Raw genomic sequence first — 22,528 nt, forward strand, 5'->3', positions numbered from 1 at the left:
ATACTTGCTTACTATACTAGTGCAAAAGCAATATATACCAATGCTAAAGCACTGTATGAAACTCTAACCTCTTTATAGCGAGTAGAGTCTCAGGATTGACTTGACTGGCACCAGGATTTCATGGCAGTCTTGACAATGTTTGGCAATAAAGCTGCCTAGCTTGTCAGTATATTCAAACTAGTGTCTTTAGCGGGAGAGAAGAAATCAGAAGTATAATAGCTTTCATAGTTTCTATTAAGAGCCAATCCTAGCCAATTATACAAGGAGATTTTCAGTCAAGGACAAACTGAACAAAGCAGCTTGAAAGTTTTACCCTTCCATAATATTCTTTGTATTATGATTTTAATTTTGCCAACACCTAATTACCTCCATTTAAGTTTGTTTTGTTCAGTAGATTCTAGGCTCTTACTATAACAACAACTTAGGATTGATACATATATAAAAGTTTAATATATAACTATCTTGAAAGCCAAATCATTAGGGCTAGTGAATTACTTCAACCTCATTAAAAATATAGTTTTAAACTGGAATATATGCCGAATGACAAAGCAGGTGGTCACTTTAACGTGAAATTAGCACTAATAAAAGGCAGTAAAGAAAAATGCCTCAGACATAAAAGCAAACCAGTTAGTATCATGTGATCACATCTAGACACCACTTTTTGCAACTGCTACAAAAAGATCCAATTGACAAGACCTAGATCAACTGCTCGGCTAACTGATACAATTAAAACACTCCAAAGTGTCTCAAAGTTGAGAACACAGAAAACTTCGAAGTTACTCTTGAATTTTAGTATTTATTGTGCTAGACAGCTGGACTTAACTTTTACAATAAGCAATTCAGATTTGTAGGAGCTTTTTTCAATACAGGTGATTTTACAATAGTAAAATATATTTTATCAGAACATTTCCTTCACTTATAACGATTATTTTTGTATCAAATCCTTTGTGATGCATAACAAATTTTTCAAGGTCGTTCCTTCACAGAAGTTGATGATGGAGAAAGACTGTTCCCTCTTAATTCTACTCAAGCCATACTCACACCTAGTCATCCCAGCAGCTGAGACTTGCAGTTGGAAGTGTGAAGGCTGTGCATGCCAATGACAGTTATAATCCTGTGAAATGTATCCACAAACCAATTTCCAACACACTTATCTAACATTTTAAGTAACAACTAATCAGTAAAAGCTAAAAGTTAAAATAGCTAAAATCCTATGAACATTCTCGCATTTTTAATAAAAATCAGAGGTACAATGCACCTTTAGAGCATAGTTCTTTAATGCAGTTTCCTGTGAAGTCTGAGGTAAACCACTCAGATATATATTTATATTTGAAGAAAAAAAATTTAGACCGCATTGAGCTACATTATATTCTCGATTTCATACAGAGCTCAATTTCTTATACTGATGTAAAACACTTCTGTATTATAGAAATCTGATTCCTGCTCCAAACTGAACACCGTCACATATCCTGAAAAGAAACAAAAAACCCAGACAATATTAGTGATACACAAGGTACTGATAAAACTGAAGCTAATTCTCCCTATCCCCAAGTTCCCAAGTTCTTCAATATTTGGAGAGTTACAATTCAAATTTTAGCTGACAAAGGCTTTGTTACATAACTGCTTTGCCAATCCATCATCTATATGGAGTAAGTATTTACATTTGCAAAATAAAGCCCCTAGTTTTCAAATTGCTATTATTCATTCACATTTCACATGAATGACAAGCAGAAACAGAATCTGACTCCTGTACAAAATACAGAGTATCTCACACAGTATGTACAATACCTCACAGGCAAGAACAGGCCCCCCAAAGCTTTTCTATTATATACTGTTTGCTTGGTGTAGGGTAATTGGTTGCTAACAATTTAATTTGTTCTCCCTTTCTCTCTATCTATACTTAAACTTTTATTCATTTTTTCAAGCAAAGACATTAAACTTAATATTTATGCAATTATTTGTTTTCAGAAGGCTTAGGAAAACCCCATGAGCTGTCCGAGTGTTCATTTCCCCTAAAGAAATAAAACCCCGCTACACAGCTATCCACACATTTCAACAGCTGATCTCAAGTTCAGTGAACTTTGAAACCTGAGATATAAACAGTCTTAAACTGAGAAGTACTGTGAAACCAACATAGCCAGTCAAGTGCTGAAAACCTTTAAAGAATAAACTGGCGTTGCATAAACAAAACTAAGAGACAGGGGATTCTTTCTGCCAAAACCAAATAGAAGTGCAGGAACCTTTAAAACTAGTTGCTATTAAAGAAACAGCTGTAAAAAACAAACCTGTCACCAGACTGTACTCCCATGGGGAAACAGTAGTTAAGTTCTAATCTAGCAATGTTTCCAAGGCGGAGCACTATTCCAGCACCATAAGACCATCGAATATACTCTGCCAACTTCTGCAGATGAGCTCTGGGACCGTCGCCTGAAAACAGAAGAGCAAGAGAACAAGAATCAAAGTAGGCTGTCAAGGTGTTCAAGGGCTAACTAAATTTTCAGAGTTACAAAACATTACTTAGGAGTATCTACTGCAAAGATTCAAAACGTTATTATCCAACAACTCCCACAAATACCAAGTATCTCAAATTAAAACTATATACATCTAAGATTCTGGTTGGATTGCTGGCTGATCTTCATTTCCCATTATGGGGTACCTATTTGCATGATTCTGGAAAGGGATACTAAAGATATAATTAAAAATCTTTAGCAAGTCTCTCTGAATTTCAAAGCAGATTCATCTGCTTGTCAATTGTGCATAAAGTGTATCCGTTCCATATAGATGCGGTCTCCTTTCCATCAAGAAAGGCAGACACCAAATATCACTATATCCCAAAACTGATATTGAAAAATAGAATGTTAATATACTCAAATGTATCTTGGAAAAAAAGTTGGGGGAAGGAAGATCTCATAAGCTACCACACCCTCATCTATGTTAAAATGTCCCTGCTTTTTATTTAGTCCATCCCAAAAAACATATGAATCCCACTAACACGTCATCTTCCAACTGCCCTCCAGAACAGTCTAAGATAGCAGGCATTAACCAACTACCACACTGCTCTGTGAACAACTCCACATCAGGGATGCTACAATTGGCATTCTAGCTGTCTATTCTACTAGATGATCTCCAGAGGTCCCTTCCAACCTCAACCATTCTGTGATTCTGTGATTCTACATGTTGTGCTAGAATTTATGTAGTGAGCTAATAAAATTACTGCTGTAACCCGCAATCTGCCATATAGACAGGTTAATAGCAACAGTCTTTTAATGCCCACTGAAATATATGCAGTAAACAAACTGATTTTGAGGAAACAGACACATAACAGCTCTCTTCTGCTATTTGCTTTTTTATATTTGGATAAGCAGGCCTTGTTGCATACAATTCTATTGAGTCTTACCATAGTTAAGATTGCAAAGGTTTCCAGCATTGAGGAAGAAATGTGTTCGGAAAAGGTCTCCAAACCCTCCCCGGCCCGGCCGGAAAGGGAGAGGGGTGTATAGATGTAAGCCTCCAGCCCAGTAGGCCTCTCCTCCCAAGTAATCACCTATTCAGAGAAAATGTTGGAAGCAAAGAATTTACTCCGGCCTATATTAACAGAATCATTTGTTAAAGATGCAAGAACATAAGGAATAAGTTGTTTTACACTGCACTGCTACCCTACTGCAACCCCTGTTATTTGATTCTAGCTCTCTCCAACCTCACCACTATCAACTAAAAATTAGCACTTACACAATTCTTTACCCCTTCTGAGTGACTTGCCCTTTTTCCTTGATGCCTTCACCTAAACAATCTGAGGCATGCACTTCTTGGTGGTTCATCAGAAACTACCTCCTGAACACCTTTGAAACATTTGCACTAGCTTTAAAGAAGAGAAATTGGTAACAGTTAAGCAATTAGTCTATGGTAACTGCAACTCAGCAGCAGAATAAGGAAAAGAACTAAGGAAGCTCCTGTCTCTTAAACTGCCTTCACAGATCAGATTACCTTTTCCCTAAGCTATCAGAACATACACTGTATCAAATAGGGATTTGATATGACTGTTGCTATAACTATCTTTTGGGAACTATTTAAGCATGAAGGTTGTTTACTAAAAGTCAACGTGACATACTAGAAGTTTGAAATCTGGTCACTCCTGTCAACAAAGATCGTAAGTCAACCTGAATACGAAAAGGTGGTTTTAGAAGCTCTCAGTCTTAAAAAAGTAGAAGAAATAGAGTTACCAGAAGAGAAGGAGCTCTGGCTCATCTTCAACTTATTAAAAATAAGAGCCATGCACTCATGAAATTCCCTTTAAAAAGGCATTAGAAAATTGTATGTATTCTTGTATATATGAAAGGTCTGAGATTAATACAAAACTAATAGAGATACAGTAATCTATGCAAGTCTGAACAAACGCTTGGTTTACAGAAGTAGCTTAGGGCTTAACTAAGAACTACCGGGCTTTATTCTATTGTGAACTAATAATATAACAACAGATCAAAGACAGGCAACACTTCTAAGATTCAAAGGGCAGAAAGAGAACAATTATTTTAAAGCTATAGAAAGCTTAAGGGCAGAATTTGAGTCTTTGATACAAATTAACATTCAAAATATTGTCAGGGGAGTGGTATTTAAAAGTTTCAGACCTTCACTCTGGGGTCCAATGCTGTACATACTGAATCCACGCACACTTGTTGGTCCACCAAGGTAAAACCTAGTGAATACAGTCAAATTTAATTTAATGTTTCATTTGAAAGGAAGTATTTGAAAATATCTAGCAATACTTTAATATCACTTTTCAGAATTACAGGTATCTTCATTACAAGTTTAATAAAGGGCATTTATATAAAAATTTTTGTATTTCATTAAATCTAAATCCTGATGCATTTGAGATAAATTTCAAAATAAAGTATTAAAAACCAAAATCAGTACACCTCACTTAAAGATCAAATTACAAGGTTCCTCAGTCTCTTTGTGCCCCAACGTTGAAAAAGAACCCTGAATTTGAATCTCAAGCTGTTATAATAATTCCCAAAGAAATACTATAGTTAAGATGCCATCACAGGTGAAGCTAACACAATTAACCCTTGATATTTATTGTGAATAAATTTAAGTCTGAATGTTTTCTGCTAGTGATCTTTAATCACAAGTGTTAGAGTACAAAATTTGCTAAAAAGACAAAAATACGGGAAAGATTTACTTCTAAAAATACCTACTGTCTCTGTAGTATTACCTATACCTGATGTGAAATTTTGCAGATACAATGGTATATATTTGAAGGCAGTGCTACTACACAGCAAATTACAAATTTATACCACCCCAATATGAAAATCAAAAGCATGCCTGAGTATTTACACGGAACTAAAGCTAACTAGATGTTTATTTTATTCTCCTTGAAAACAGAACTGCTTCTCCTGTTTCTCTCTTCTACTGGAGTTTCCTGTATACATTACCTGGGTTGACTGAAAACAATTAAGAAACTGTTAAAAAAAAAAAAAAAAAAAAAAGCTTAAGTAAGTTGCTTGCCTATCAGCTATACTAGATGGTTTGTCTCCAATAGGAACCAGCATTCCACCCCAAAGCGATGCCGAAAAAACCTTTGGAGAGAAAAAGAAAAAGTTGTTTACTAATATGTATTACTGAAATTCCCTAAAAACAGTATTAGTAAAATTCCATTTCTCAGTAAAAGGCAGAGGTCCCATTAGTCTGACAAAGTTACAGATGATCACAGTATATATGTGGATATCACACCTTCAGTAATTGTATTTTCAGGGAACTCTTGATCATTGCTGCCCTCTTTCGACACTATGCAGTGCTGCACCTTGAAAAAGGCAACACAGCATTTTTAGACTTAGTGCTACTTTCACAGTACAGTATCTAAAGGGAACAGTGATCCAGCTCTTACTTTCTCACCAATTTTCAAGACTTCAAATAAAACAAAACCTACTGACATAAATTACTCCTGGCAATTTTAAACCCATAGGAAGCTATGTCCAGCAAATAGCTACCAAAAATGTAAACTGTAACCTGCCTGAAAATTAGCCTTATATTTAAAGAAACCATCTAACTTCTATAACCCACTATATTGATATCAAGAATGTAAATATCATTACTGCTTAGCTATAGGGTGATTTTCAGGGGCAAACCATGATAATAAATACATTTAATCATTTGCCTGCTGCCTATGTATGAAGCAGAAATATTGCCGTCAAATGGCGAGATCTATTGTTAATAGCTAGGCTAAAGATGTTGAATGATTTGTCTAGCATACAGCATGCTCCTGCTACCTTCAGTCCTGAAAGTCCCCAGATGCTTCCCCGGCATGATTAGATGTGAGCTTATCACGCGGTACATGCCGTATCTGGTTACGCAACAGTACATGTGCAAAAGCCACTTGTGTACAAGTCTATGCGCATGAACAACGGACCACAAAAATTATGTGCACCATGGGATGAGATATGCTTCACTTCCATTCACAACGTAGCCATGCTAACTGCCATGGGAAGGAACAGGGTCCTCTTTGTGCAGCCATTAAATTACTTCATAGGAGATTCATGCCACCTTTCTCAACTAGAGCTAAGGAAACATATATATAAGACAACTGGAAGTGCACTCATCAGGCAATGCCTCTTCTTCCATCACATGAAAGGTGCAAATATAATCATGTAATAAGAGGGGAGTATAGCAAATGGCCCTAAAATGCCCTTCTGCATTGGCCTCACAGGTCTAACCCAGGAACTTTATTGCACTAAGTCTTGTCATAATACAACCAAGACACAGCAGAGCAACAAAACCTTACAACATCAATCAGTTAATTAATACTTGAACTATGGAAGTAGCTTCAAGTTTTTCAATAGTACTGCTGGTATAATATTCTTCATTATTCCATTATCTCTTAGACAACTGTCAAGAGGAATCTTCTACTTATTTCTTTTTTGGTATGCTGGGGTATAAATTATTGCAACCTACAATTTTTAAACCTTCATAATGGAAGTTGGTGTTTTACTTCCCATTCAGCTACGAGACAAGAACATACTGCATCATATCTATGAGATACTTTTTTCTGAATTTAGACAGAAATATTTCTAAGATCTAGCGAAATTCTTATTAAGAAGGCAGAAAGACACCTATTTTCACCTATGCTATGTCTGTGCTGTCAAAGCTGTCTGAAATTTAAGGCCTTTATGTTCCATAAGAGGCTGGAGCACATTAAGCACAAACTTGCGAGTGAAGTTTTCCAGTGTTGTTTCCTCTGCAAGAAATCTCGTTGGCATACACCAGAACTGTTCTGCCAACCAAATCAACATTTCATAAATGAGCACGATACTGGAATTTGCTTCAAAACTGCACCATGACTCCAAATCAAAATGCTAATGTAGACACACCATAAAATCTGCAATGTGCTCCGTGGTCTCATACAAACCTCACACTATTATAAGTCTTTCTTACTTGAACTTAAATTGTTCATTGTGCACAAATATGAAGAAGTTCAAAATGTGGCAGTGCAAGCTTATTGTCGTAGCAAAATCAACTTTCCTGTTCTTTCCCAACGACAAGAAGTCATTACCATATAATATATGCTATGATTCCAAAATTAGGAATCATTTGTAATTTACAAGGATAGAAGAAAAGACAACTAAAGCCAAGATGGACAAAATATTCATATTCAGGTGAAAGAAAGATAACAGAAGATGTAGTAAGTTTTTCAAAAATACACTATTAAGAAAGATCACAAAGGACAGACATAACTAATTTCTTCCAAAAGGAAAATAGTTCCTATCGTTAAGTGTCAGACAAGTCCTTCTCTCCAAAATGTCCACTTTTCAAGTGACTGTACATGGCAGAAAGTTAAAGGAAAAAAAAAGACTATTTCACTTCCAAAAACAAATCAAGACATCTATACCATCCAGCTTCCCTTCCATGATTTTTTTTCTAATCCATAGTGAAAATTCATCATAAGATATAAGAGATTTTGATAACCTCATTTTTTAAACTCATAATTACTAAAACATCGTTTAAAATAATTACCGAATCCCATAGAAGTTGCTTATTCAACTGGAATTCAAAATCCTCTTTTAGAAAGCTCACATCCCCGCCTGTATAGCCAGCCAACTCCTGCAAAGACAGAAATTACAAAAGCTGTAACAGATATTACATGTTTCTTCCCCCACAAAATTCAGCAAGTCTGCATCCCCATTAGCATTTTTTCCTGTTAAGAAGCACAGAAACATCAGTATGAAGAGACAACTGAATTTCAGACCAATAAAAAAGCATGCATGCCCCAAAGAATAATGGGCACCATTTCTCTCCCCCAAATATTAAACAAGGCTGTCACTTTCTAAACCATTTTGTAAATGAGGGCACAATAGAACAGAGCTGGAATATTCAGGACCCGATACCAAATCTCTTGCTATATTTATCTAGAATCCTGAAGAACCTAAGACAGACAATTGCATTAAACCAAAGCAAGCTAAAAGTAAAAGGTGACAATCAGTGTTAAAGGCAGCATATAACAAACGGCATGGTAAATAAACCCTGAATTATAATCACTCTTCTCACTCAGGAAGGGAATAATTCACTGCTGCTTAGAGGAACAGAGCCCAGGCAGCAGCACTGCTAGCACCCATGATGTTCCAGAGCAATCTACTTCTGGAGTACTGCATAAGGTTGTGCTTCTGAAGTATTAACCTGTACAGCAGAAAAGCCAGCTTTTCAAAGAGCTCTGAACATAACACAAGTAGAAATCATTTTCTTTTCCAAACTGATACATGCATGTGCCTTTGAGAGTTATTTTTACCAGCCTTTCAATTTTAATTGTAAGACTTAGAAGCTTTGTAAGCAATAGGATCAAAGTCTGGTAACTTAACAGTGTAGTGATACAAAACAGGAGACAAATACCTACTATCAAGTGTAGAGTGGATACTGTCAGGGACAATGCATCTCATCTAACAAATAATTTAATGCTAATGACAAGATAAACTGTGGTTATGCTGGTTGACTGATGGTATACAAATGAAAATATTCACCTCTAGAAAAAAGTTTTTATGATTTTAAAAGACACACACTGCAAAGATAAAAAGTAACTACTGGTCATCCTAATCAATCTAAGATTAATTTCTAAGTTTAGACATCTTTTACATGAACATTAACCAGATAAAATAAGATTTGCTCAAACACACATACAGGTAATATCCAGTGATAGTATTAGTGATTTAATACTACCTGATTAATTTTCAGCAAAGCACCTCGTCTTGGCAAAATAGAAGAGTTCCGGGAATCAATTACCATGGCATGCTGAAAAGAATCAAACAATTACTTTTAGGTTCTCAAACAAGCTGAATATCACAGAAAAACACTATTATTTGCTATCAAACCTGTGTACACAGTGGAAGACAACAGCGGCTCCAGCTAAAGCCAGTGTAGCTGTATGGATTTGGGAACTTAGCTTTGACTTTAGAGGCCACATCAAATATAGTTACATATTTTGTCCACTGTACACAAAGCAATATAGCAGCAACAATGTCCCAGTGCGAATCACCAATTTTGTGACAGTAACCTGCAAATAGTTTGTTTCCTAGAATTCAAGACGTAAAAATTAAAGATGGCAAGCAACCAACAGATGCTACAGGAAAAAATATTTAGGAAGAGCACAGCAACTCAGCAGGAGGAGGAATGGCACTGTCTCTCTCTTCTACAAAACAAGACGGTGCTGCAGAAAGAGATCGGAAATGACAAGACGCAAGGGGTCTTTTATGCAGCCCTGCAGAAAGAACAAACCAGCCTATGCACCAGTCAATACGCAACAGTCCGCTTTGAAAAAATATTCTCTTTTTTGACCTCCTGGATGAATGGCCAAACAAGGCAAAAGGCATTTCAGTAAAATACACTACCTACTAAACAAGTAAGACAAAAAGCTGCTTTGGTATCATTCTTAAATTAGATTAGTCAAAATAACATATATACTGTTCAAGATAGGAAAAAGCCTTACAGAGAGAGAAGATTTAAGAGAGTGTCCACTTTCTTCTCGAACAGAAAAGGATGCTGTTCTGGCAAGGCAGCCAAGCTCTCTCCACACACCCTCCCACTTCAGTGTATGGTTGGTCTTCCAGATTGGAAACTACAAATAAAGAATTGAGTAAGACATGAACAAAATTTTGCTACAAAATGAAAATAAACATTTTCCTCAAAAAGTTTCTTTTAAAAATTTATTTATAGATGAATCTATGCTTTCTTTCCAAACCCCTTGGATCAATCATTTTTCATTTCAGAGTAAAAGTTAATTGTGCTCCAGTCAGAGAATTACACTCTCTGAATAGGCGCACACTACTTAATCTATCCCAAATGAAAAATATCTTGAATTGGGTTGATGCAGTTGGCCAGGCAACCAGCTGACTTTCTGAAATGATGCTTCAAGTATTAATAGTTTTGGGGAGAAAAGGCTGGCATCTATATTAGGCCGAACTGAGATTGAATTCTAAGAAAAAGATCAAGAGGTATTACATCTGTCATCTTAGAATTGTTGACCTCTTTCAAATAACACGTGTCTCATGCCCAAGTAAAAGTATTTCAATCATAAAAAAAATTAAGCAAATATTCTGTGACCTGAATTAAATGCAAATGAAGCATGTGTTCCACAAACTTTTGTGCTACACTTACATTAAATTCTGTTGATACTCCTCTATCAGTTTCACGAAGAGAACTCCAAGGGAACTGTCCAGTTACTTTATACAGGTTAACTGAAAAACTGAAACACCGCATTATTGGTAGATTTGAAAGCAAAATTAAATAGGCAGAACTTTAAATTAATACAAAAACTTACAGAACCAGCTCTGTTATATTATTATGCCCTCAGTAAAGTAATAAATTAAATTACTCAATGGAAAAAACTTTACTAATTGTTTTATATATTGAACTGTCATAAAGCAGAAAATACTGTAAGAAATAAATTAGAAAGAAATACTAACAGCTAAAAGTTAGCTTATTATTATATTATTAATACTAATAGCCTGCCTGCATTTAAAATTTAACAAGTAGCTACTTTGAATAAATCTGCATTACGTAAAAAATTGAGTAATTTACAGATTTCAGTCTTTCAAGAAAAATCCTCACTACTAACATTTTAATTTCCATTCATACTGCTAAAGCTTAAGTATCTGCTAATCAGTCAGCAAGAATTTGGTTTGACAATCAGCTCCTAAATTGTGTAAGGAGTTCTGGCAGAAAGAAAAAAAAAAAAAGACCTTCTTGTACCTGTAAAACACAACTCTAGGCCCAACACATGTTGGCATAAAGCAAGATTTGCCTAAATTTCAAGGAAACTGTATTTTGCTATTTGTACGTATGTTTTGAAAAACAGATACACTTTAAACTATTGCTATTCCTTCATTAAAAAAGAAATACTCAAAAATGCATTTCCTACTTTCTTTCAAAGTTGCCAGGCTGTGGTTTGAAGAACGATAGGCCATATGATGTTTCCTTTGTTCCGTATGAGAACTGGAAGGTTACCTTTTCTGCCCGTCCAAAGAGATTTGGGAACTTAAGCCCAAGTACCTAGGAAGAAAAGAAAAACATTTCATATTGTTTGCTAACTTGCTCCATAATCATATGCTGAAGATGAGTATATCAACTCTAAGAATGAGAAAATGAAAGCACTAAAAAAAAGAGTCATAACCAAATATGCTTTTCATAAGCACTCTTTGCACGGCAGCGAAAACCACCGCAATAGCACACATTACAGTCCGTATCATCATCCAATTTTTAGTGCCGTTCAGTAGCTGCTGACTTAATCTGCATTCTCATTGTATCATCATTACTGCTATTATTTCAAGCAAAATCTCCCAGCTGGTTTGGAAGCCTGGGAGCATCAATCTTTGGCATGATAGAGCACTGCTTTGCAACTGCAGGCTTTCCAACTGATCACTGAGAAAACTACCTGGCAGGCACGGTTCATCAGAACTGAAGCAAAAGCCAATGGAAATTTATCAGTCCGGAGACATGACCCCATACTTCTGTTTTGAAGAAAAAGATACTTTTGCAATCAGTCCTGACAGCACTACAATGTATCATTATGATTTTTCAGAAACTACAATTAAACTCTTCTTCCTGTTCAGACACAAATTCCCTAATAATACCGGACATTTGGCAGAAAGGATGGAGCATGTTTCTCTCCATCACAGCTTCCACCAGAGCTGTTCTATTGTTGCATGTTTTTTTTAAAAGAATGTAAAAAAGCTGCCAAATTTGTGCAGCCAATCCCATGTACCAGATCCTGACTGCCTTTCTCTAAGAGCTATTGGAAGCACATCAGTCACCCAACTGTATTTGTTTTTGCAATGATGGCTACTATGCAATTATCCAACTCACCAGAAACCACTAATCCAAAAGCCTGTTGGTATGAAACATTACATCAACAAACTTCAGATGAATTTAAGGGATTAGAATAAATGTGAAATCTATTTAATTCTTACAGAAACTTAATCCCTGCTGCCAAAACCAGCACATATACGAGCACATATACGAGCACATATAAAAAAATGCTTTTTTATTATTCAAGAAGTTTTACTTTTCTGTTAGAAATGGAAATCAAATAAAGGGGAAGTAGAGTACAAAATAGAGACACTAAAGCAGTTTTAAGACTGTTTTCAAATGCACTAAAACCAACAAGTAGAATCTCTCACTGATTTCATTCAGGTCACGGTGCCTTGGACATTGCACGCAGCACCAGAGCTGCGTAAGCGGGGCTCACTCACTCTCTTCGTTCCTGTTCTCCATGCACCCATGCAACACCATCACCCGAGCTGCGCGGTATCTGATCCAGGTTAAAAATACCTCTAAGAAAAAGATGAGTCCCTTGATCTGGCTTATCAACCCATCCCAAGTACAGCTGCACTGTGCACATGAGAAAGCAGAATGGGTGCTGGAATGAGCAGGTGGAAGCAGGATCTACTTAAGCCAGCTGTTCTGCTGAGACACATCAACAGAACACAGTCTGAGTGCTACTTTTTGTGTCATCTGGTAATGCTTTTCACACAAGGTTTTAACCTGATACATCTTTAATTGTCCTTGGATATATAAATGTGAATCAAATGGAAGTAAGTTCCACAATATATATGGCTCTGGAAAACCTAGCATCTTTCAGCCCAGAATAACTGGTGGGCTAAAACAGTGAAAAACAAAAACAATTCTAAGCCAAACATACAGCATTCCCTTTGAGAAGAAAAACAACTTAAATAGGTCTGATGGAAGTTAATGACAAACTGCTTACTAGTCTCTCATCTTTAAGGAGATTAAGCATTTTAAACATTATCGAAAATAGTTGAAGTAATTTTAACAATTACTAAGATTAATGTATTGAGTTGGAAGCTTTAACATTTTTCCTTAGTTCAAAATGGGTTTTTGCTGAATAAAAAACTGAATAGTACAAAGGTCTCTTTAGAGACAAAGGTTTGACAAAGCCTTAGAAAAGCTGGATCAATAAAATAATTTGGCTTTGATCAAGTCCTTACTTATTTAATCACCAAAATTCATTCTCAGGTTTGAGACATGAAAATGAGAGGAATATCAAAAGGCGTTCGTAATTATTTGAAATCATCCATACCATACTGCCTTCGTTGTTGCCAACCATAGTGTTATAGCTTCCAGTAAGTCTTCTCAATTCTGTTACTTCAAAAGTTACATCTAAACCATTTGGAAGGGCATCATCTCCTAAATAAATAAATAAATAAATGTTATCTCTAGAAATCTATTTGAAAAAAAATATGCTGACAAAAGATGAATTGAATTACTTGAAAACCGCTGGAACTGAACAATAATAAAAGTCTGCATTACAAAGAAAGATGGCTTGAGAAAAAGATGTTGTTTGGATATGCATGAAGAATATCAAAGCATGACTGGCTTTAACCATCAACACATTAGTTTAATTACAAGCTAGTAACATTTGTTTGTTACCCACCTACTGAAAGCAAAGGTTCACACAAATTTTAATGTTAAAAAAAATAAAAATTAAAAGGGGTCCAGAGAGAGCAAGAAAAATGCTGTCAGTAGAACCGAGCTCCCAACACTCTGCAGGAAAGTGCAGAGCAACACAAGCTGCCTGGTCCCCTCAGAGCTTCAGTTAACACCGTCCTTCTGAAGCACAGCAGTCATGGGCACTTAATTCTACTTGAAGCAACTGGGACCGCATCCCATCACCAGCAGCCTGCAGAGTTGCACTGCATTTCTTTCTCCAACTGAAAAGGACACTAAGTTTGAAAAGCACCCGCAAGTTTGAAAATACTGACCGAGGCTTACTATGCAACTTGAGCACACTCACCTGTTCTATATATCTTATAGCTCTTTTTTTAAATCACAAGCACTGATGCAATCACTAGTATTTCCACTAAGCACAAAGGATTTGCTGATACAATGTCAGTTATGTGATGTGTAACACATGGAAGTACAGGAGATATTTTCAAGCTTTTCCTCAAGCTTTTGTCCTTCCTCTGAGAATTTGGATTAAGGGACGCGTACTGTAATTATCCTAGTGTCAGAAGTTCACTCATTTTTGCATGCATACAAATAACATTTACAGATACACATATATACAGATTCATACAAATGCACCTGTAATACACACCTTGACAGGTATCAATCAGAACCTCTACCTGTCTAAAGATTCCTAGACGAAGCAACTTTTCACGAGCTTCATGGGACTTTTTCATTACCTACAAGGTGAGATAAGAAGCTTAATGTTTCAGTTTACTGAAAAATAATTAGGATAAAACTGTTAACATGCAGCTAAGTTATACAATATGCATTTTGTATACAAAGACATATTTGCATGCCTTCAAAACAGATCACAAGCACATTACAATAAAGAAATAAATTAAACCCAGAGCATCCACCTCAATTTCTGCTTTTTGCTCGCTTGCACCATAACTGTTATAATACTTAAATCTATTATTCAAATGGGTTTACAGTACTTAAATCTCATGCACTTATTTACTGGGCCCATACTTTTTGGAAAAAAAAAAAATCTATTCTGCTTAAACCTAAACTAATGTACAGGAAAGGTGTGGATGACTCCTTTGCACTTCTTACAGTACTAAAAACAAACATGCAGAAATAAAAAGCAGGCGTGCACACATTTCACATACTCTCGCATACATCCTTTTTTTGCTTCAACTGGAGATAAAACTAGTGAATTGCACAATAAATTGAGTGGTTACAGAAAGCATAAGACTACACACATACTCTGAAAATAAAAACAAAACAAAAACTTGGTCTGCATGGGACAGTTGAGCTTCACAACCAGAGCAATACAGTTATTGTGGTCAATATCCCAAAACAGACAAGCACTAGTTGCAGTAAAGGCAGCAGCAATCAAAGCTGTCCAAATCACTTGTCAGTCATACTCCAGAGGAAGCACTATCTAACTGTGCAAGAACACAACACCTCAAGTTACACTTTGATCCATTGTGAGATGGCCCTCTGGGCTGAGCTCCAACAACTTTTCTTAAGCAAATTAATTGAAATTGAGCATCACCTACTCTAGTCAGTACTTTTCAAATGGCAACAGTGAAGCTGAAAAAATATCTCAGAGTTTGCCACCTCTCAATGTCTTTAAGCTGAATAACTCCAGAAATATAGTATCTGCCAGTATTTCTTATTTAAGTTCGACTTCCAAATCACAAGTTTAGAATCATCATAAAATTGGCTAGCTTGTCCCACATAAAAGGAGGGTAGCCCAAAGCAGGAACAAAGAGAAAATCATAATCTGAATTTTTAAAATAACCAGTCTGATATTCACTACAGCACTTACATCAATGAGATTTTTAGCCTTGAAAACATCACAGATTTCATACATGATAATGTCATCTTTGGTCCTTCCAAGTCCATCGAAGTGCACATGCTGAACCACCACCTAAACATAACAAATGTTTAAAAATAAATATTGAATTTTTATCTAATGACAAGTGCCAAAATAACCCACACAGAAAAAATATTGCTGTCCCAGTGAAGGTAAAGATGCTAAGGATTCCTATTTTAATTACTACTAACCCATATTATCAGAAACCAGTGCTATCTACAATTCTGGAAAACTGTTTCTTTAAAACAGGTAGTACTGAAAAAAGATATTCTAATTTCAAATCTAAAACTGATTATAGCAGAAGAGACTGTAACAGATTGTTGCTGTCAGGATTTTAGAGTTGTACGGACAAAATCACTGCTAAAATCACATTCAGATCTTAAGACACATAAAGCAACACATGTAATTAGCTGTAGTTAGTCACTTCTCACACAAGCTACACACAAAAAACCTCACAAGCCATAAATATTTAAACCCTATTAAAATTATTACTACTGCTGTAACATTGTAGTTTAAAATGCACATCAAGATCACTAGCATTATGAGGTTTTACATATTTTTTAAAATCACTTATCTTTTCATATAATCACTTAAGATCATTTTATCTTAAAAATCACAGCAGAGTATCAGTTCAGCTGGTACTAATGCACTACAGTAATAACATTTCACTTATTTTTCCAGCCTTTTCAGTATACTATAAATTTAGGATAATTACTCTGTCAAAAAAGATCAGCAAATGTTTTATGTATTTGTAGCTAACAAAATAGCAGAATAAGAGCAACCTAGAACTACTGTAAATTGCTTTAAAAAAATCCATTGGAATTCACATGCAATGAACAAAATAAAAATCAGCTTTATTACCAAGCTTCTAGTTGGGGTGACTCTGAACAGCATCAGGGAAAAGAAAATTACATAAAAACCTAAGATAACGCATGATATCTCTCCCCTTTAGCATGGTCAAACATATTATGGGCCAAAACAAATATGAAATATGCTCTTGCATGTGAAATAGTTTAAGAAATTGCCATCCTCTGGCTGAAGTTACTATTTACCTTAATACAGTAATTCACATGGTGGCAGTTTGCCCTAACCCAGCTAATACTGCACTTTAGCAGGTGAAGGACAGTTGCATAGCCTGCTACTAAACACTGTCATGGGGGCAGAAATCTCTTATGAGAGAGAGCAGAAAGCAGCATCTAGAAACAGGTGTAATAGCTCAAAGCTGAATTTTAATGACTACTCTTGTGGTAGGGGAAAAAAGAACAATAAATAGAAAATACTAGATTAAATGTACAGTACTAAATTTACTTCTTTCACATTTTGAATCTTTCTTTCGAAAGTTCCCTTAGGAAAAACAATCAATCAAGCATACAAAGATGTGAAGACATTTCTGTTAAGAAAAATCAAGACATTGTTCAGGTACTTACATCTTTGTTTTCAAGAATTTCCTGCTTGGCTTCAGGTTCAACTTCAACCAGTTCAGCTTCCTCTCCCAAGGCACCAAAGTCTGGCCCACTCATTGGAAGAGGCTCCAAACTCTGCAAGTATATAAGTTTTCTTCTTATGTGATTAGCAAGTTGCCTTTTCCAATATAAAGAAACTATGTTTCTGACACTGTGCCCATCAGATCACAGGGGAAAATAAATAAATAAAATTAAAATAATCAAAAATAAAGAAGGACTGGTGGAAGATGTGAAGGTCGGGGGCAGCCTTGGCTGCAGTGACTATGAGATCGTGGAGTTCAGAATCCTGCGAGGAGGCAGCAGGGCAAGAAGTAGGATCGCAACCCTGGAGTTTAGGAGAGCAAACTTTGGCCTCTTCAGGGACCTACTTGGAGGAATCCCATGGGTGAGGGCCCTAGAAGGAAGGGGGGTCCAAGAGAGCTGGTTAATATTCAAACATCACCTCCTCCAGGCTCAAGAGCGGTGCATCCCCATGAGTAGGAAGTCAAGCAAAGGAGGCAGGAGACCTGCATGGATGAGCAAGGAGCTCCTGGCAAAACTCAACCAGAAGGAAGAAGTATACAGAAAGTGGAAAGGGGGACAGGCCACTTGGGAGGAATATAGGAACGTTGTCAGAGTATGCAGGGATGCGACAAGGAAGGCCAGGGCCCATTTGGAATTAAATCTGGCAAGAGATGTCAAGGACAACAAGAAAGGCTTCTTCAAATACATCAGTAGCAAGAGGAAGACTAGGGAAAATGTGGGCCCTTTGCTGAACGGGGTGGGTGCCCTGGTGACGAAGGATGCAGAGAAGGCAGAGTTACTGAACGCTGCCTTTGCTTCAGTCTTTCCTGCTCAGGCCAGCCCTCAGGAACCCCAGATCCTGGAGGCAAGAGAGAAAGTCTGGAGAAAGGAAGACTTTCCCTTGGTGGAGGAGGATCAGGTTAGAGATCATTTAAGCAAACTTGACACCCACAAATCCATGGGCCCTGATGGGATGCACCCACGAGTGCTGAGGGAGCTGGTGGACATTATTGCTAAGCCACTCTCCATCATCTTTGAAAGGTCATGGAGAACAGGAGAGGACCGGAAGAAAGCCAATGTCACCCCAGTCTTCAAAAAGGCCAAGAAGGAGGACCCAGGGAACTACAGGCCAGTCAGCCTCACCTCCATCCCTCAAAAGGTGATGGAGCAGCTTATCCTGGAGGCCATCTCCAAGCATGTGGAGGACAAGAAGGTGATCAGGAGAAGTCAGCATGGCTTCACCAAGGGGAAATCATGCCGAACCAATCTGATAGCCTTCTGTGATGGAATGACTGGCTGGGTAGATGAGGGGAGAGCAGTGGATGTTGTCTACCTTGACTTCAGCAAGGCTTTCGACACTGTCTCCCATAACATCCTCAGAGACAAGCTCAGGAAGTGTGGGTTAGATGAGTGGACAGGGAGGTGGATTGAGAACTGGCTGAATGGCAGAGCTCAGAGAGTTGTGATCAGTGGCACAGAGTCTAGGTGGAGGCCTGTAGCTAGCGGTGTCCCCAGGGGTCAGTACTGGGTCCAGTCTTGTTCAGCTTCTTCATCAATGACCTGGACGAAGGGACAGAGTGCACCCTCAGCAAGTTTGCTGATGATACAAAACTGGGAGGAGTGGCTGATACACCAGAGGGCTGTGCTGCCATTCAGAGAGACCTGGACAGGCTGGAGAGGTGGGCAGAGAGGAACCTCCTGAAGTTCAACAAAGGCAAGTGCAGGGTCCTGCACCAAGGGGGGAATAAGGCCCTGCAGCAGGACAGGCTGGGGGCTGAGCTGCTGGAAAGCAGCTCTGCGGAGAAGGCCCTGGGAGTGCTGGTGGACACCAAGTTAAGCATGAGGCAGCAATGTGCCCTTGTGGTCAAGAAGGCCAATGGTCTCCTGGGGTGCATCAGGAAGAGTGTTGCCAGCAGGTCGAGGGAGGTGATTCTCCCTCTCTACTCAGCCCTGGTGAGGCCACATCTGGAGTACTGCGTCCAGTTCTGGGCTCCCCAGTACAAGAGGGATGTGGCACTACTGGAGCAAGTCCAGCGAAGGGCTACAAAGATGATTAGGGGACTGGAGCATCTCTCTTATGAGGAAAGGCTGAGAGAGCTGGGCCTGTTCAGCCTGGAGAAGAGAAGGCTGAGAGGAGATCTTATCAATGTGTACAAGTATCTGAAGGGAGGGTGTCGAGAGGATGGGACCAGACTCTTTTCAGTGGTGCCGAGCGACAGGACGCGAGGCAACGGGCACAAACTGAAACACAGACGCTTCCATCTGAACAGGAGGAAAAACTTCCTCACTGTGAGGGTGACAGAGCACTGGAACAGGTTGCCCAGAGAGGTTGTGGAGTCTCCTTCTCTGGAGATATTCAAAACCCGCCTGGATGCAATCCTGTGCAACACGCTCTAGGTGACCCTGCTTGAGCAGGGGTGTTGGACTAGATGATCTCCAGAGGTCCCTTCCAACCTCAGCGATTCTGTGAAAAGAGAACTAAAATTGGGGGGAATTACAAGCACACTTGTAACCCACATGCCTGCTGAAAGTTTTAGTGAAAGCTGAATAGCTTTCATGTTTAGTGGTTTCTTGAAAATACTTTGCACATGTCTTGCATGGCTGTAAAGCTGAATACTCAAAAGTGGACTACACATCAAAATTATCCTGAGAGATGTTTCTCTAACTTTCTTGAAGCCTAAAAGCATAAAGAATTTGCTACCTTTCTCAGATACTTCAAAAACAATTAACTATTCATCCAGTTCTGCAGAACAAACACCTTTCCTTAAAATCTGAAAAAATAACGGTAATTCTGCTTTTAAAAATTTTTCTTCTTTGACAAATAATTTCATTTTTAAGGCATGCTCATAGTGTTAACGATGAACTCTACATTCTTAAAAAACAAAGAAACAAACCCCAAATCAAGTTGTCACTAGTTAGTTTAGGTTTTTGGGAGAGAGAAGAGTGTGAATGTTAAATACTGAAGAAAAAAAGGGTTTTCAGCATGTTACTTGTATATATTTATTCACTTTTAAGTTTTAAGATTTGTTAAAAAAAGAGTTTGCCTCCAAATAATTTTCAGGAACCTAAGGCCCCATTCATCAGAGCTGTTACGGTGAATGGTTTCCGCATCAGTATTGCTTTATTTACTATACTTGAAAGAATCCTAAAATAAGACTCTTACCAGAAAATAATGGATTCAAGCAAGAATGAATATAGGGCTACCTGCAGTAGCAGGGAGCAGTATTGGATAACTCACTAAATCCACTTTTAGTCTTAAGGCACAAATACAGCACTTGCTGCACAGCTGTTTTTCTGGAATAGTAAATTGCTATTATACATCAGAGCCAAGTTAAATGAACAAAGAATCCTCTCTTACTCCCAATAATAGATCAGAGAAAAATGCATAAATATCCTGCAACAAGCAAACATAAAGTAATCACTATCCACCAAATATTTCATTATCGATTTATTCTGTAAATGGATATAAACCCAAGAATATAAGGGGAAAAAATGGAAGGGAAATTAAATTAGTCATGAAAATTAGACATTCTGGAGTCTTAGCAACCCCTGCAACAATATATTCAACGGTCTAATTATACCATGTGTAAGAGCCTGCTTGCTTTCAACAAACTTACAGAAAAGAGGTATTCTACCTGGGAGCTTGAGAAATTATCCAGACCATTCTTAGCTCCCAAGGAGGTCAGCTACTTGTTATCTCTAAACAAATTAACTATATTGCAGCTTTAAACATCCCTAGGTTGGCTCCCTATGCTTGTCTTAAATGGAAAGTAGTTTAACCCAAATTCACAAGCTATTTTACCAAAGAGACTTATAGATTTGCTCTATGATTCCTTTGCTCTGCAGTCAGTGTCGCCGACCCTTTCTGCATTACACTCCCGTGGCCTGACCGCCTTGTGCCTTGCATGGCTGTGCCATCCTGGCATAAAGCTGAATAGCCAAGAGCAGGCTACGTACCTAAAGTTATCCTGAGAGACGGTTCTCCAGCTTTCTTGAAGTTTTAAAGTGTAAGGAATCTGCTGCCTTGCCAAGATATTTCAAAACCCAAGTATCCTTATTCTTTGAAAACTTTTGCTGATGTCTAAGACGCGCTACTATTTTAGTGCCGTTATAGCCGTTATACCTTGCGCTTCCGCAGCAAGCATTGAAACCAGCGCGTCCTTCCTTGGAGCGGCCTGAAACACAGCCGGAGCCTTAAGGCCCCGCTCGCTATTTTCGCCCGCGGACCAGCCCAGCCCAGCTGCGGCTTCTCGTCCCGGCAGTCACGGCAACGCGACGCAGAACACCCGGCCCCGGGCGGGCCTGCGCCCAAACACCCAAGGTCAAGCCCCGCCGCCGCAGCGGGAAGCGGAGGCCCGACAACTAACGGCACCCCGGGCCGGGCCGGGCCGGGCCGGGCCCCTCGCACCTCCCCGGGGAGCGGCCGTTACCGGCCCGGCAGCCCCGGGCGGCGCTGGGGCTGGGGCCCGGGGGGGCGCCCCCACCCTCCCTACGCAGCGCCCCTCGGACGGGCCGGGGCGAGCGGCGGGGCCGCTGTCGCCGCCGCCGCTTCCCCCGGGCCGGGCCCGAAGGTCGCCGAGGGGAGGGAAGGGCGCGGCCCCCGGCCGGTCCCGCTGCTGGGCGGGCGGGTGCCGCCCTGGGGGTCGCCCCCACGCGCGCACGCGCGGCGCGGCCTTACCCGGGCGTGCACGGTGCCCATGGCGGCGCGCGGCGGCGGGAGGAGGGCCGCTGAGGTTCAAGGCCGCAGCGCGGGGGCGGCCATGACAGCCCCTCGCCCCGGCCCCCATTGGCCGGAGGGGCGGGAAGAGGCGGGGCGAGAGGCACGCTCCCCAGATGTAGTCGGCTGGGAGCCAGGGTGTCCCGCCTCCCCGGCCCCCGCCCGGGAAAGGCGCGATGCGCGCGTGCGCAGCGGCGAAGGGCTCGCGCGGGGCGGGGCGGGGCGGGGCGGGGCCTTGCCTGTGCCGTGCTGCAGGGAAGAGAACGCTTGGGAGCAACAAGCCAGCGGAGAGCGGGGCGGATAAAAAAGGCCAGGAGGTTGAACAGGAGAAGCAGCGCTCGGCCCTTCCTGAAGGAGCAGTGAACACGGCAACACGACTCAGTAAGAAGGTACCGCCTAAAAGCATAATCAGATTTCACGTGCATCATCTCAGAGGATGCTAAGAGCCCACATGCTGCTGCACAGTGCAGGTCAGTAACCAGACTGAAGCACCTAGCTGCTGCCAGCCAACCTCAAGAA

At 39.4% G+C, this 22,528-nt stretch overlaps 1 protein-coding gene across 2 annotated transcripts; it reads right to left on the reverse strand.

The window, feature by feature from the left end:
* Nucleotides 1–776: 776 nt before the first annotated feature.
* SAMM50 (SAMM50 sorting and assembly machinery component) lies at nucleotides 777–22,095 on the reverse strand. 2 transcript variants are annotated; one of them, XM_067305436.1, is made up of 15 exons: nucleotides 21,971–22,095; nucleotides 17,254–17,364; nucleotides 15,779–15,880; nucleotides 14,594–14,681; nucleotides 13,577–13,683; nucleotides 11,399–11,529; nucleotides 10,636–10,723; nucleotides 9,968–10,096; nucleotides 9,202–9,273; nucleotides 8,008–8,094; nucleotides 5,506–5,576; nucleotides 4,626–4,693; nucleotides 3,398–3,544; nucleotides 2,286–2,427; nucleotides 777–1,469 (listed from the first exon to the last, which is right to left on the reverse strand). In XM_067305436.1, exons 1-15 carry the CDS (start codon nucleotides 21,989–21,991, stop codon nucleotides 1,424–1,426), a joined length of 1,410 nt encoding a protein of 469 aa, XP_067161537.1. In that variant the 5' UTR covers nucleotides 21,992–22,095; the 3' UTR covers nucleotides 777–1,423. The 2 variants fall into 2 exon arrangements, with proteins under 2 accessions (XP_067161537.1, XP_067161542.1); XM_067305441.1 differs by lacking the exon at nucleotides 21,971–22,095 and adding an exon at nucleotides 21,250–21,381.
* Nucleotides 22,096–22,528: the final 433 nt, after the last annotated feature.

Source organism: Apteryx mantelli, chromosome 1 (assembly GCF_036417845.1).
Source record: "Apteryx mantelli isolate bAptMan1 chromosome 1, bAptMan1.hap1, whole genome shotgun sequence".
NCBI classification, from domain to species: domain Eukaryota; kingdom Metazoa; phylum Chordata; class Aves; order Apterygiformes; family Apterygidae; genus Apteryx; species Apteryx mantelli.

Bases quoted from the DNA above. Each gene is read 5' to 3' on its own strand.
- SAMM50 (XM_067305436.1), bottom strand. From the start codon at position 21,991: ATGGGCACCGTGCACGCCCGG. The intron at 10,724-11,398 runs GTAGGAAATGCA...GCGGTGTTTCAG, and splicing joins CCTGGCAACTTTGAAAGAAA to TTTTTCAGTTAACCTGTATA. The intron at 2,428-3,397 runs GTAAGACTCAAT...TTCTGTTTTCAG, and splicing joins CCTTTGCAATCTTAACTATG to GCGACGGTCCCAGAGCTCAT.